The following is a 12,730-nucleotide window of genomic DNA, read 5'->3' as shown; positions in this document are numbered from 1 at the left end:
TTTTTCGGGACAGTTTTTCTCTGTGCAACAGCCCTGGCTGTCCTGGATCTCACTCTATAGACTAGATTGGCCTTGAACTCTGAGATCTGCCTGCCTCTGCCTCCCGAGTGCTGGGATTAAAGGTGTGCACCACCACCACTGATTTTGTTTCTTAAGAGATGGGATTCTGTTTTCTAGACCTCACGTCTTGGACTCAAGTGATCCTTTTGCCTTAGCTCCTAAATGCGAGGACAATAGGACACACCACTGTATCTCACTCAGCACTCTACTTCTGATGGCCTATGAACTAAAAATAGTTTGTACTTTATTAAAATGGTTATTAAAAGGACAAAAAGGAGACCAGGTACAGGTTTCATCATTTAGGATGCTGAGGCTGATTTCATGAGTTTGAAACAAGCTTAAGCGATATTGTGAGTTCTAGGCTAGCATGAGCTATAGAGTGGAACCCAGTCTCAAAAATCAAACAAAGCCAGTTTGGTGTTGTACACCCATAAGCCTAGCACTAGGAGGCAGGATGAACAGGAGATCTAGGTAAGTCTTGGCTACACAGAAAGCTTTGAGAGGCTAGTCTGGACCGAAGATGCTCTAAATAAACTGCAAGGCCTACAAGGCAAGAAAGCATGTAAATACACAGGAAAAGCAAAATGACCAAAAGGGAGAGGAGGGGAACAGAAGAGAACCAGAAGAAAGGAAAAGAAAGTACAGGAAAGAGAAAGGAGAAAAGAAAACATGACAGAGACCATTTGGGGGCCACAAAACCCTATATAATATTTCACAACTTGACTGTTTACAGAAAAAGTCTACCTACCTTTAAAAAAGATTTTTTTTTATTCATGTGTATGTGTGTGGAGGTCTGTGAGTGTATGCCTTGTGTCTACAGGTGCCTGAGGGGGGCAGAAGAAGAAGTAGTTGTGAGCTACTCGACACAGGAGCTGGAAACTGAACTTGAGCCCTCTTCAAGAATAAGCCTTTCCGCCAGCAGTGGTGCCACACACCTAATTCCAGCACTTGGGAGGAAGAGGAGGGTGGGTTTCTGTGTTTGAGGCCAGCCTGGTCTACACAGTGAGTTCTAGGATAACCTGAGCTATGTAGAGAGAACTTGTCTTAACCACCATCCCAGAGGGGAGGCAGGAAATGCTCTTAATTGCTGAGCCATCTCTCTAGGCCCAAAGTCTGCCAACTTTTGACACATCCTATAATGTTCTATTGTCCCTACGTTGTTATAGATACCCCAGACTGTATATTATAAGTGGTATGTTTAGTTTTGGTGGTTCTGTATGTGTTCAGATGTGAAATTGCTTGTGGAGGACTGAGGCTGACACTGGTATCTTTCCTGATACGTTTTCCTACTTTTCTGAGATAGGAGCCTCACTGTACCCTGAGTTCAACAACAGGCTATCCTGACTAGTCAGCAAGCCTCAGGGCTTGTCTCTGCTGCCCCAGCACTGGAATTATAGGTATAAGATGCTGGCCTAGATTTACATGTCTGATGGGGATCTAGACTCAGTTCTTTATGTTTTCTACCAACTGAACTATCTCCCCAGCACCACCTATGTACATTTTCATTTGAGTGAGGCCTTCCTCATCATGATCTGCCTCACCATCTTTAACACAGAATAGGGCTGGAAATATTTTTCTCAAATAAGATGTCTGGCTCTGGCGGGGGGAGGGGGTCAGTGAAATGGCTCAGCAGGCCTGATAACCCCAGTCTGATTCCTGGGACCCACAAGATAGAAGAGAGAAACTCCCAAAAGTTGTTCTCTGATCTCCACATGCTTGTCGTGGTACAATCACCCACACCCCCAAATAAATAAATAAATAAATAAATAAATAAATAATGTGATTAAGTTGCCTAGGACTGGGGAACCTGGCTATCTTGGCTCTGGTACTTATCACCTGTGTGATCAGTTTAAGATTTGACTTTTCATCTGAAGAAAAGAATTTCACAGGAGACTGGGGATGAGGCTCAACCTGGACAGTGCTTGCCTAGGAAGCACTCCTCCCTGGCACTACCTATAACCAGGCGTGGTGGTGTATACATGCCTGTAATTTAAATAAACATTTGCAAGATGTAAGCAAGAGGATCAGAAATTCAAGGTTATCCTTGCTTACACACAGAGGTCTGAGGACAACCTGGAGTACTTGAGACCCTGTCTAAAACTTTAAAAAAGATGTTACTATATATTTCACTTGTTTTTTATACTGATAGTAATTTAACATTACATAAACCCATTTATGAAACTCTAATTCAGAAATGTCTACCAAATGAGTTAATGAATGGCTGGGAAGAGAATATACTGTGCATGTTTATTTGCCTGTAGCAACATCTGTCTCAACACTGTATATAGAGTAAACATGCTTACTACCTCAGTAATTTGAGCTTTGTCTCCATTCCAGATTAATTTGTTGCCTAGAAATACCTGGTAAACTGAAATAATCTAAAATCAAATCTGGCTTTGGAACATTATCCCACTACAAATGTGTTTTCATAGATTATTAGGGAATTTCAGAGCATACCTCCTGACCTTTAAAAATACATTAATAAAAATTTGGTAAGGTCCAAGTTTTAACAACTAAGATTTCTAACCTAGAAATCACTTGATATTTATAGATTATAGCAAATAAAGTGCTGAGTGCATTGTTTTTAGAGTGAGCATGAGTTCCATGAAAAACTTACTGAGAAATGCTGAAGCAATTCGTCCTTTTCCTCCTCAATGAATCCTCCAACTGTGAGTGCTTTGGGGCGGTGGTCCACCACCATGTGATTTAGTGAGCCCCTCCCTCTTCCTCGACCTCGTCCTCTTCCTCGACCTTGAGAGGACATAGCCTTTCCTCGCCCCACAGGTAAAATACCTAATCTTGCAGCCTAAATAACAAGAAACAGAAGGTAATGCACATTGTTAGATTATCCCTTCATAAGTAAATAAAGAGAAAAATCTCTTTTTTGAGGTGTTATATAGGTTAAATCTCACCTCAACTTGTAACTGACTGAGCTTTTTGCGTAATTCTGTTGTGTCTTCCCCTGAAGAGAGCCTCTTGTGGAGGTCCAGTTCAGTGTCTAGTAGCTCCTTCTGGGCCTGGGAAAAGTTAACAGTGAAGAGGGAGACTTCAGGTTTATAAACACTAAGATCTTATTCAGAGCATTACAGCTACACAATAGCATGCTTCTCTGAAAAAACAAGACAGAAAAGACATGGGTGCTCTGAGGAAGTGAACCTTCACAGACATAACTCTGCAAACACAGGCAGCACAATGACTCTGCTGGACAGCAAGTGTAAGGGCTACCCAAGCACCATAATGAAACACAACTGATCAAACAGAGACCAGATAGAGCACGTATTTATCAGCTTTACACAGGACCAGGAGTGTGGCTCACACCTGTAATCCCAGGAATCAGAAGTTAAGGCAAGCATGCCTCAAATCAGAGCCATCCCAGGTTACAGAGTGGAACCCTGTCTTAAAACAAATTAATTAATTAGATAAAATATAAAATTGTACAGGTCTTCAGGTAGCTATGGAAGATTTGCCCCTCACATGCTCTTTATTTTTTATTGTGTATATCTGTGTGCGTATCTGTGTGTGGTGTGCACAATGCTCAAGGAGGCCAGAAGAGAGTGTCAGATTCCCTGGAAGAGGCAGCTGAAAGCCACTCGATGTGGCTGCTGGGAACCAAACTTGGGTCCTCTGGAAGAACAGTATTCATTCTTAACCACTGCTGTTTCTCTAGCCCCCTGTAATTTGCAAAGGGCACATCTGGCTGGATATGGTAACACACGCCTACAGTCCCATTTAAAATAATTAGAAGGCTGAGTTGAAAGGATCACTAAAGTCTACAAGTTTGAGACCAACCTGAGTAACATCCAAAGACCTTCTTTCACAGAAAGGGGGTGAGGGTGTAGGCAGGCAGGCACCCTCATAAGGAGAGGGAGGGGAAGAGAGGGGAGAGGAGGGAGAGGGAAAGAGGAGGAGGAGGAGAGAGGGGGGGGGAGAGAGAGAGAGAGAGAGAGAGAGAGAGAGAGAGAGAGAGAGCGCACTGGATCCCTTGTAACTAGAATTGCAGATGGTTGTAAGCCATCATGTGGGTACTGAGAACCAAAGCTGGGTCCTCCTTAAGAGCAGCAAGTGCTCTTAACCAATGAGCCACCTTTCCGGCTCCTGGACTATATTTTTCAATGTCCCTTTCCCCATTTTAAGAAATACGTGTCATCATGCCTGGCTTTTAAAAAGGAATCTTTTTTTAAAGACAGAGTCTATGTAACACAAGCTGGCCTGGAACTCACTACACAGCTGAGACTGGCTGTGAACATCTCTTCTTGCTTCTGCTCCCAGTACTAGAAGTACAGTGTTTCTCTATATCCAGCTTTAAAAAGAAATCCTGATTTAAGATTTAGCCTTTCCAAACAAAAACGAACACACAAACCCCCATATTTAGTGTGTGCACGTGACACAGTGAACATGTGGAAGTGAAAAGTACAACTTGTGGGACTCAGTATTCTCCTTCCACCTTGTGGGCCTGTGAATGAAGTTAGGTCCTCAGGCTCTGAACAAACATTGAACCATCTCAGCAGCCCAGGAATTTTTTCTTTTTTTTTTGGTTTTTGGGTTTTCGAGACAGGGTTTCTCTGTGTAGTTTTGGTGCCTGTCCTAGATCTCACTCTGTAGATCAAGCTGGCCTCAAACTCACAGAGATCCACCTGGCTCTGCCTCCCGAGTGCTGGGATTAAAGGCTTAAGCCTCTGCCACCCAGTCCCAGTAATTTATTCTTAAATTAATAAAAGAAGTATAATTTCAAATATACTGTATATGTTTTTATATAAAAGTATACAGATATACATAATAAGTTTATTCCCATTTCTTCAAGGGCTGAAAGTAACCTGAAACAATCCTAATACAGAGCTATGATACAATGAAACCTCTGTGCAAAGCAAGTGCTCTCTAGGGTGAGAAAATGGACAGGTTAATAAAAATAGGTTTAGCTGGATCCAGAATTTCTGATTCCTTTTTTGTTTTTAAAGCCAAATTTGAAGCAAGCTTTAATTAAATACTGGCCATGTTGATGGACTCTGGCCAGGTCCATTCCAGCATTCCCAGGAAATAGACCTGATTATTCTTTTAATTAGTGTGTTAAATCTTTACTCTTGCAAAATCAATGGCTACATTCAATTAGTAAGAGATCACAGCATAGCTGAAAATAGGAAATAGCTTTTTCCTTCTTATATTTTATCAATTTCTCCTTCAACACAAAGGACTACAAACTCCATTTAAATAGAGATCTGTGTGCTGGGAGTGTAGCTCAGAGTGCACTTGCCTGACATACACAAGGCCCTAGTTCAGGTCCCACACTGGGTGCCGTGACACATGTCAATGATGCTGAAGCGGAGGCAAAAGGAGCCGATGCCCAAGGTTATCCTTGGCCACACAGTGAGTTTGAAATCAGCCTGGGATAAATGAGACCCTATCTCAAAATAATAATATTAATAATAATAATAATAATTTTTGTTTTTAATTTATCCCACAGCCAGACAGTGGTGGTGCATGCCTTTAATCCCAGCACTTAGAAGGCAGAGGCAGGCAAGTCTACAAAGTTCCAGTACAGCCAGGCTACCCAGAGAAATTGTCTCAGGTGGAAAAAAACTGAAACAAAACAAAAAGCATTACAGTAGCACATGTCTGTAATGACCACAATCAGGCTATAAGGCAGGGAGGATAACAAATTCAAGGCCAGCCTGGGCTATATAGCAAGACTCTGTTTCAAACAAACCACACAAATAAACAAAGACACCTCCCCAGAACAAAAAACAACCAGCTTCCCTGAAAACTAAATAAAGTTTTAGGCCTCTAAGAATATGAAAGGCAAAACTGACAGCTCATTAGGGCTGGCGTATATGTATACTCATTGGTACAACACCTGTTTAAAACGCACTTGGCCAGAGGTCTACCAAGCACCAGCATCTGTCCAAACAGGATTTTAAACTTACAGCATTATTCTCTAACGGCCTGCTTCACTCCCACTAGTCTAGCAGTAACTTTACCAGCTAGTTTAGGGGCTGCCCGTGGATTGTACTGCACTTTCAACATGCCAAGCACATCACAGATGTTCTGTAAGCATGCTAAAGGAGAAATGCAATTGGATACCTCCGTCTTTGTCTTTACTTTGGATGGTGTGGAGACTGCAGAAGACGTTTTTAATTCATCTTTCAGTTGTGAGATCTTCTCTCCGAGTTCTTTCAAGGTCTTCATTATATTTGCTCTTTCTTCTGGCTTCATGTTTTTGTTTTTTTCTAGCTTGGAAATTAGCATCTACAAAATAGTCAGAAAAAAGTAAGTCTATACTAAGTAAATTTAAGCCCTAAAGCCTTACCATTATAACTTTGTAAACAAATTCTACATGATATTCCAGAATGCAAAGGATGAGTTCTTACTTTACCTTTTGGCATTCTATTTGCTTTTCCAACATTTCTTGCCTCTTTTTCCTCATGTCTTGCTGTAACTTCATTGCTTCCTGAATAAGGTAAAGAAGGAAGTCAGTAATGGATTTAAAAAAAAAAAAAATCTGCTAATGCTATATTCTCAATTCATTTCTTTTTTGAAATGGATTTTCCCTCCTAAATAGAAAACAGATGAAAGCAGCAGCTGGGGGATGGGATGTAGCTAGTATAAGTCTATAAGCCCAGGACTCAAAAGCCTGGGATACATAACAATCTGTCTAAAAACCAAAAAACCCAAAATCAGAAATGAAGACTTTGACTATATTTTCCCAACAATTCCAGTATAATTGTGTAATTTATATCTATACTGTGTATCTTTAAATAAAAGCAAACTGCTTTCACTTTCCAGTGTAATAGGCCAAATCCTTATTTCTGAAGCTTCAAGTTTTAAAACATGAGATACAGCTATAAGTTAGGAATAACCAGGATTCAAAAAAATTTTTTTTGCCTGGAAAATGTTGTTTCTACACTCCTGGAAATTAAATCTTTTTATGGAGACAATACATATAACTATGTTTTTGCCAGGGGATGGTGGTGGCACACACCTTTAATCCCAGCAGTGGGAGGCAGAGGCAGAACTCTGTGAGTTCAAGGCCAGCCTGGTCTACAGAGTGAATTCCAGGACAGCCAGGGCTACACAGAGAAACCCTGTCTTGAAAAACCAAAAAGTAAGTAAGTAAATAAGCAAATAAATAAATAAATAAATAAATGTTTTTGGATGAAAATCCCTATGTAAACAGCTTACATCTAAAATGGAAATGCTACTCAAAGCTGAGTCATATGATGAGTCATAAGCATGTTATACTTAGTGAAACATTATCTGACTTTAAAAAAGGAATTGGAGGGCTGAAGAGATGGCTCAAAGGATAAGAGCACTGGCTGCCCTTCCAGAGGTCCTGGGTTCAGTTCCCAAAAACTATATGGTGGCTCACAACCATCTATAATGCAATCTGGTGCCCTCTTCTGGCATGCAGGCAGAGCACTGTATACATAAAAATAAATAATAAATCTTTAAATAAAAAAAAGGAATTGAAAAAGAAAATACTTTGAGCTGGGGGTGTAGCTAAGTGGTAGAATACTTATCCAGCATGTGCCAGGCCCTGGGGTTTCCATTCTTCAAAAAGAGAAAGAAACTGTCTGTTCTTTGAATGCAAAACAAAAGGTTAGCTAAGCTTGGTGGTACAGGAGGATCTCTTGAGTTTAGAAACCAGCCTGACCTACAAAGCAAGTTCCAGGGTAGCCTGGACCACACAAGAAACCCTGACTTGACCCCACCTCCTGCATATAAAAAATATTAGCGGCTATAGCTCAGTGTGCTTAAGGCTCTTGGTCTAATCCTCAGAAACAAACAAACAAAACAATCTATTCTTTGTATTTAATGTGGCTACTGAAGGTAACTGTCTAGCACTTTTCAGTTTGTTCATCATTTTACATGTATTAAATGAGGAGAAAGTCAGCATGTCTTACAGCTCTAGAGCAACATGAATGTAAAGATGTTAGCACAGGCACTAAAGATCTAACAGGCAGAGAAGAATAGAGACCATTACCTGTTTCTTCTTAAGAACTTCTTGAACATCATGAGATTTAGACCCTGAACAAAGTTTTGAAGGTGCCTTTAAGTTTGAGGAGCTGTAAATTGGTTTTGGATGACCTGGAGTAGAAAATACCTTAAAAAAAAAAAAAAAAAAAAAGTGAAAACCAAAAACAGTAACACCTGAGTATGATTAAATTAAATCTTTAAAATGTTTGAGATCAGTTTTAGAATAGCTGCTTCTATTCAAGAGACAAACTTGAGGGTGGGGTAAGGGGAGTTGAGACAGCGTTGCTCTGTGTAGCCCAGGCTGTCCTGGCACTTGCTTTGTAGACCAAGCCTGCTTCTGTCTCCCAAGTGCTGGGACTGAAAAGGTGTATGCCACCACTGCCTGGCTTAGACAAAAGTTTTTTATATTTAAGAACTTCATTGGCTGGGTATGGTGCCTTTAACCTCTCTGTGTCTTCTAGGTCAGTCTGGTCTATACTGAGTTACTTACCTTGTCCCAAACAAATGAACAAACACATTTCATACATAAATTCTAGTTCTTTATAAATTCAATTGTACCTCGAAGATAAAAATATATTGTTAATATCAATATTCTGTTTCTCAATATGATGCCATGTTTCCTTCCTTTTACATTTTAATTATGAGAAAAATAATAGCAGGCCTCACCCATAGGAGATGGCTTGCTTCTAACCAAGACCTTAGTGTCCTTCTATTAAGTACAATATCATAAACTACCAACATCAGACAAGGTTACTGTTATGACTACAATGAATCAAGACAGAATCAAGATTATTCCATAATCATGAGAACAGAGACAAAAATGTCAACACTTTCCAAACCATAAAATTATTAAACATCTCTCCACAAAGACTAATGATTGTTCCTTCTCAAAACTTTTAATAAAAATACATTAAAAACAAAAAATAATCTTATTTTATTTATATTCCCAACTATTACCACAAACATTTTATTATTTCACTAATTTTAGTTCTATCTCTAAAAAACATGGATTCCTTTTTCCCAACATAATCACCACGCCATCATTTCACTTTTCTTGTTATTAAACTACTTAATTTACTATTTTTTTTTTTCAGATAAGGTCTTAACTAAGAATCCCAGGCTGGCGGTGAACTTACAGTTCTCCTGCCCTAACCTCCTGGGTGCCAGCTATATTCTTTTAAATTTCATTTTGTTCAATTTACTATGCCCTAAAACATACTTCATGGTACATAAAAAATGTATTCCTCAGTCCTTTGTAAAGTTAAATGCATTTTACTGTATGGATACACTACAATTTAGGGGATTTTCATAATTATAAAGAGATTATAATTATAGTAGCTTATACATATGTACTTTACATTTTAGACACTATATTTCTGGTACACATTATTAGAAAAGGAGTAGTATATTACACATATAATTTTTGCCAAACATTGCCAAATTTCATTTCATGAGGTTTAAATCTAGTATTTCCATCAGCATTTAAGTCTCAAGTCCACTTGGGATTTAATGATGCAATTAAAAAAAATATGTCATTTTATCTTTTCCATATGGCTACCCACTTATACTAATAGGACTGATCAAAACACCCATTATTTTCTTCACTGATCTGATACTAGCTAGTCAATAATGAATTTCTTTTGCAATGAAGTCTATTTTAGATTTTTTGTTCTGTTTCACTTGTCTATTAATTCCTGTGCCACCATCAAACTGTTTTAGTAACAGACCTTATAGTATTTTTAGATTATCCCCTATCACTATTTTTTTTTCAGAGTTCCTCTGGCTGTTTATAAGAACCACTACACTAGAGTTATTGCACAGATATATTCCTAAAAGCAAAAGAAAGACACTCAACACTTGATTTTATGGCAGAATTACCTGCACTGTTTTTTCAGATTTATTTTTAATTTAATGTGTGTCTGTGTGTGAGTCTGCACATGTGCATGCAGTGCCCAAAGAGGCCAGAAGAGGGTATCAGATCCCCAAGAGCAAGTTATAATTGTCATCTGCTAAGTGTAGGTGCTAGGAACCAAACTCAGGTCACCTTTAAAAGCCATCTCCCTAGCCTTCATTAGGTTCTTAATTATACCTAAAAGGAAAAATGAGAGCCAGATGTGGTAATACATGTCTTTAATCAGCATTTGGGAGGCTGAAACAGCAGGATCATGAGCAGAGTCCAGCCTGGGGTACACAGTCAGACCTTGTCTCAAAAATTGAGTGGTGGTAATAATGGGGGAAAGGGTCAACTAATAAGGACCCCTACCTATAAATAAACAGCTAAAAGCTAAAATTCTCTAATTCTTAGATAACTCTAAATAAAAACAAATTGACCAGCAAATTCCTGACTGAGCTATGTTAATTAGGGAAGTATACTTAGGTCAAATGTCATGCTTGTCTTGTTGAGAAAGAGACTACAAATCTTAACAGTAATGAATTTTTATGTCATTGAATGAATGACTCTAAATAAACATGAAGTCACAGAAATACATACCGGGCAATCCTCTCCAGAACCACCAGACTGATTTAGCAAGTGAGGTGTATCACTCTGGTTAGTACTTGCATGTCCAAGACGGTGTTTAACAGGAACTTTGTTAAGAACGTAGGCACCAGAGGTCTGTGGTTTACCCATCATCTGCAAATTCAAAATAAACATCTATGTGATATAAGTTTAAAAAAACACACCCAAGCCGGGCGGTGGTGGCGCACGTCTTTAATCCCAGCACTCGGGAGGCAGAGGCAGATGGATCTCTGTGAGTTCAAGGCCAGTCTGGTCTACAAAGTGAGTTCCAGGAAAGGCGCAAAACTACACAGAGAAACCCTGTCTCGAAAAATCAAAAAACAAAAACACACCCAAGAATGACACAAATTTAAGACAGAATTTAAAGTTGAAATGAGGGGGTGCTTCAGTTACCTGTATATACAGATATTTTATTATCCACATTGTTTTGGATGTCTAACACATCATAATAGCTGGGAGGAGCTCAGTAGTATAGCATGTGCTGAGTGTGCACAAGCCCCTTGGTTCAATCCTTAGCTCCAAAAATACATATTTCACAGTAACACACATACCCACACACAGGCAAACTGCTGGGAACTTAAAAATCTTCTCTCCAGTATACAATGTTTTGAAGACAGGTTTTTGTTTTTTGTTTGTTTGGTTGGTTTTTCAAGACAGGGTTTCTCTGTGTAGCTCTGCACCTTTCCTGGGACTCACTCTATAGCTCAGGCTGGCCTCGAACTCACAGAGATCCGCCTGGCTCTGCCTCACAAGTCCTGGGATTAAAGGCGTGCACCACCACCACCTGGCTCAAAGACAGGTTTTTAACAGTATAAATAGAAGTGAAATGAAAAGACAGTCTTTGGCTACATTCTTTCACCATTCATCCAACATCTAGGACAAGTAGTCACATTTGGGTCCAAATACCAAACAGAACACAAACAAAAATGTATGGTTTAGATGCTAATGAGCAGGAACAGTTGACAGAACTGAGACTATATAGTGCAAGGAATATATACATGCACATGTTTTTCAGTGTTTTGAAATGGGAACTTGCTATGCAGCATAGGCTGGCCTCAAACTTGACAGCCTTCGCCTCAATGCCCTGTTTGCTTGCTTTTGTTTTTTCACCAGAACACATTTACCCTAAAGATGGTTAATTATTACTGTCAATATCTGAACTGCTCTAATGGCCAGTGGTTAGCTCTTTCCTTCCTTTACTTATTCATCCAAATGCTCTAAGAAATATATATATACTAGGCATTACTTATTTTTTAGGCACTGAGGACAAAATAAATGCAAGACTCAAAACCCTAATTCTTGGCTAGACATGAAAAAGTAACTATACATCCAGTGCTTCTGAGGCCAGGGAAGAGGACCATATCGAGGCCAACCTAAGCTACAAACTGAGTCCTCCTCTCAAAAATAAAAAACAGGGCTGGAGAGATGACTCAGAAGTTAAGAGCACTGGCTGCTCTTCCAGAGGTCGTGAGTTCAATTCCCAGCAACCGAATGGTGGCTCACAACGATCTATAATGAGATCTGGTGCCCTCTTCTGGCCTGCAGGCAAAACATGCTGTATACATAATAAATAAATAAATCTTTAAAAAATATATATATATATATAAAAACAAAAAACAGACTCTTACTTTTTGTTTGTTTGGTTTTTTTTATTTGTTTGTTTTTGTTTTTTCCAGACAGGGTTTCTCTGTGTAGCCATGGCTGTCCTGGAACTCACTATGTAGACCAGGCTGGCCTTGAGCTCACAGAGATATGCCTGTTTCTGTCTCTTGAGCGCTGGGATTAAAGGTGTGTGCCATCACTACCACCTAGCCTCCATTTCAGTTTTTAAATGAGTAAAACTATCTGCATGAGAAAGGGTAGGACACATGGGTGGATATGAGATAACTCAGATTCAGAATTTAGTGGTAGATAGTACCTGTGCTTCGCTACAGATCCTTTTTAAACTACAGATTCTAAAAGTTCCTATCTAGAGGATAGGTCCTACAGGCAAAGTCCAACAAGTCACACCTAGGTGAGCCACCCCGCTACAGAACAGCTGTCTCATCTTCAGGACACTACAAAGCTTTCTAAAGCAGATTCCTGGGCATTTCCTGAGGAATTGATTCAGAAGGTAAGGGGGCTGGATAAAAGCTGAACTAGAGTTTAGATCCCCACAGCCACATAAAAAGCCAAACAGACAGG

The 12,730-nt window shown here is 39.5% G+C and overlaps 1 protein-coding gene across 3 annotated transcripts in view; it reads right to left on the bottom strand.

The window, feature by feature from the left end:
* The window catches only part of Rbm27 (RNA binding motif protein 27), a 73,188-nt gene that overhangs the window by 12,681 nt on the left and 47,777 nt on the right, over positions 1-12,730 (bottom strand). For 2 of the 3 annotated variants that reach the window (XM_052742094.1, XM_052742095.1), the window contains 6 exons: positions 10,520-10,660; positions 8,036-8,155; positions 6,428-6,502; positions 6,136-6,300; positions 2,973-3,077; positions 2,678-2,866 (listed from right to left, as the gene is read on the bottom strand). In XM_052742094.1, the coding sequence (XP_052598054.1) occupies positions 2,678-2,866; positions 2,973-3,077; positions 6,136-6,300; positions 6,428-6,502; positions 8,036-8,155; positions 10,520-10,660 (795 nt within the window). The remainder of the gene's footprint in view (positions 1-2,677; positions 2,867-2,972; positions 3,078-6,135; positions 6,301-6,427; positions 6,503-8,035; positions 8,156-10,519; positions 10,661-12,730) is intronic. The other variant, XM_052742096.1, reaches the window with a different exon arrangement.

Source organism: Peromyscus californicus, unplaced genomic scaffold (genome assembly GCF_007827085.1).
Source record: "Peromyscus californicus insignis strain IS unplaced genomic scaffold, ASM782708v3 Scaffold_17__1_contigs__length_78620276, whole genome shotgun sequence".
Taxonomy (NCBI): domain Eukaryota; kingdom Metazoa; phylum Chordata; class Mammalia; order Rodentia; family Cricetidae; genus Peromyscus; species Peromyscus californicus.
This window is presented reverse-complemented; position numbering and strand designations above follow the sequence as displayed.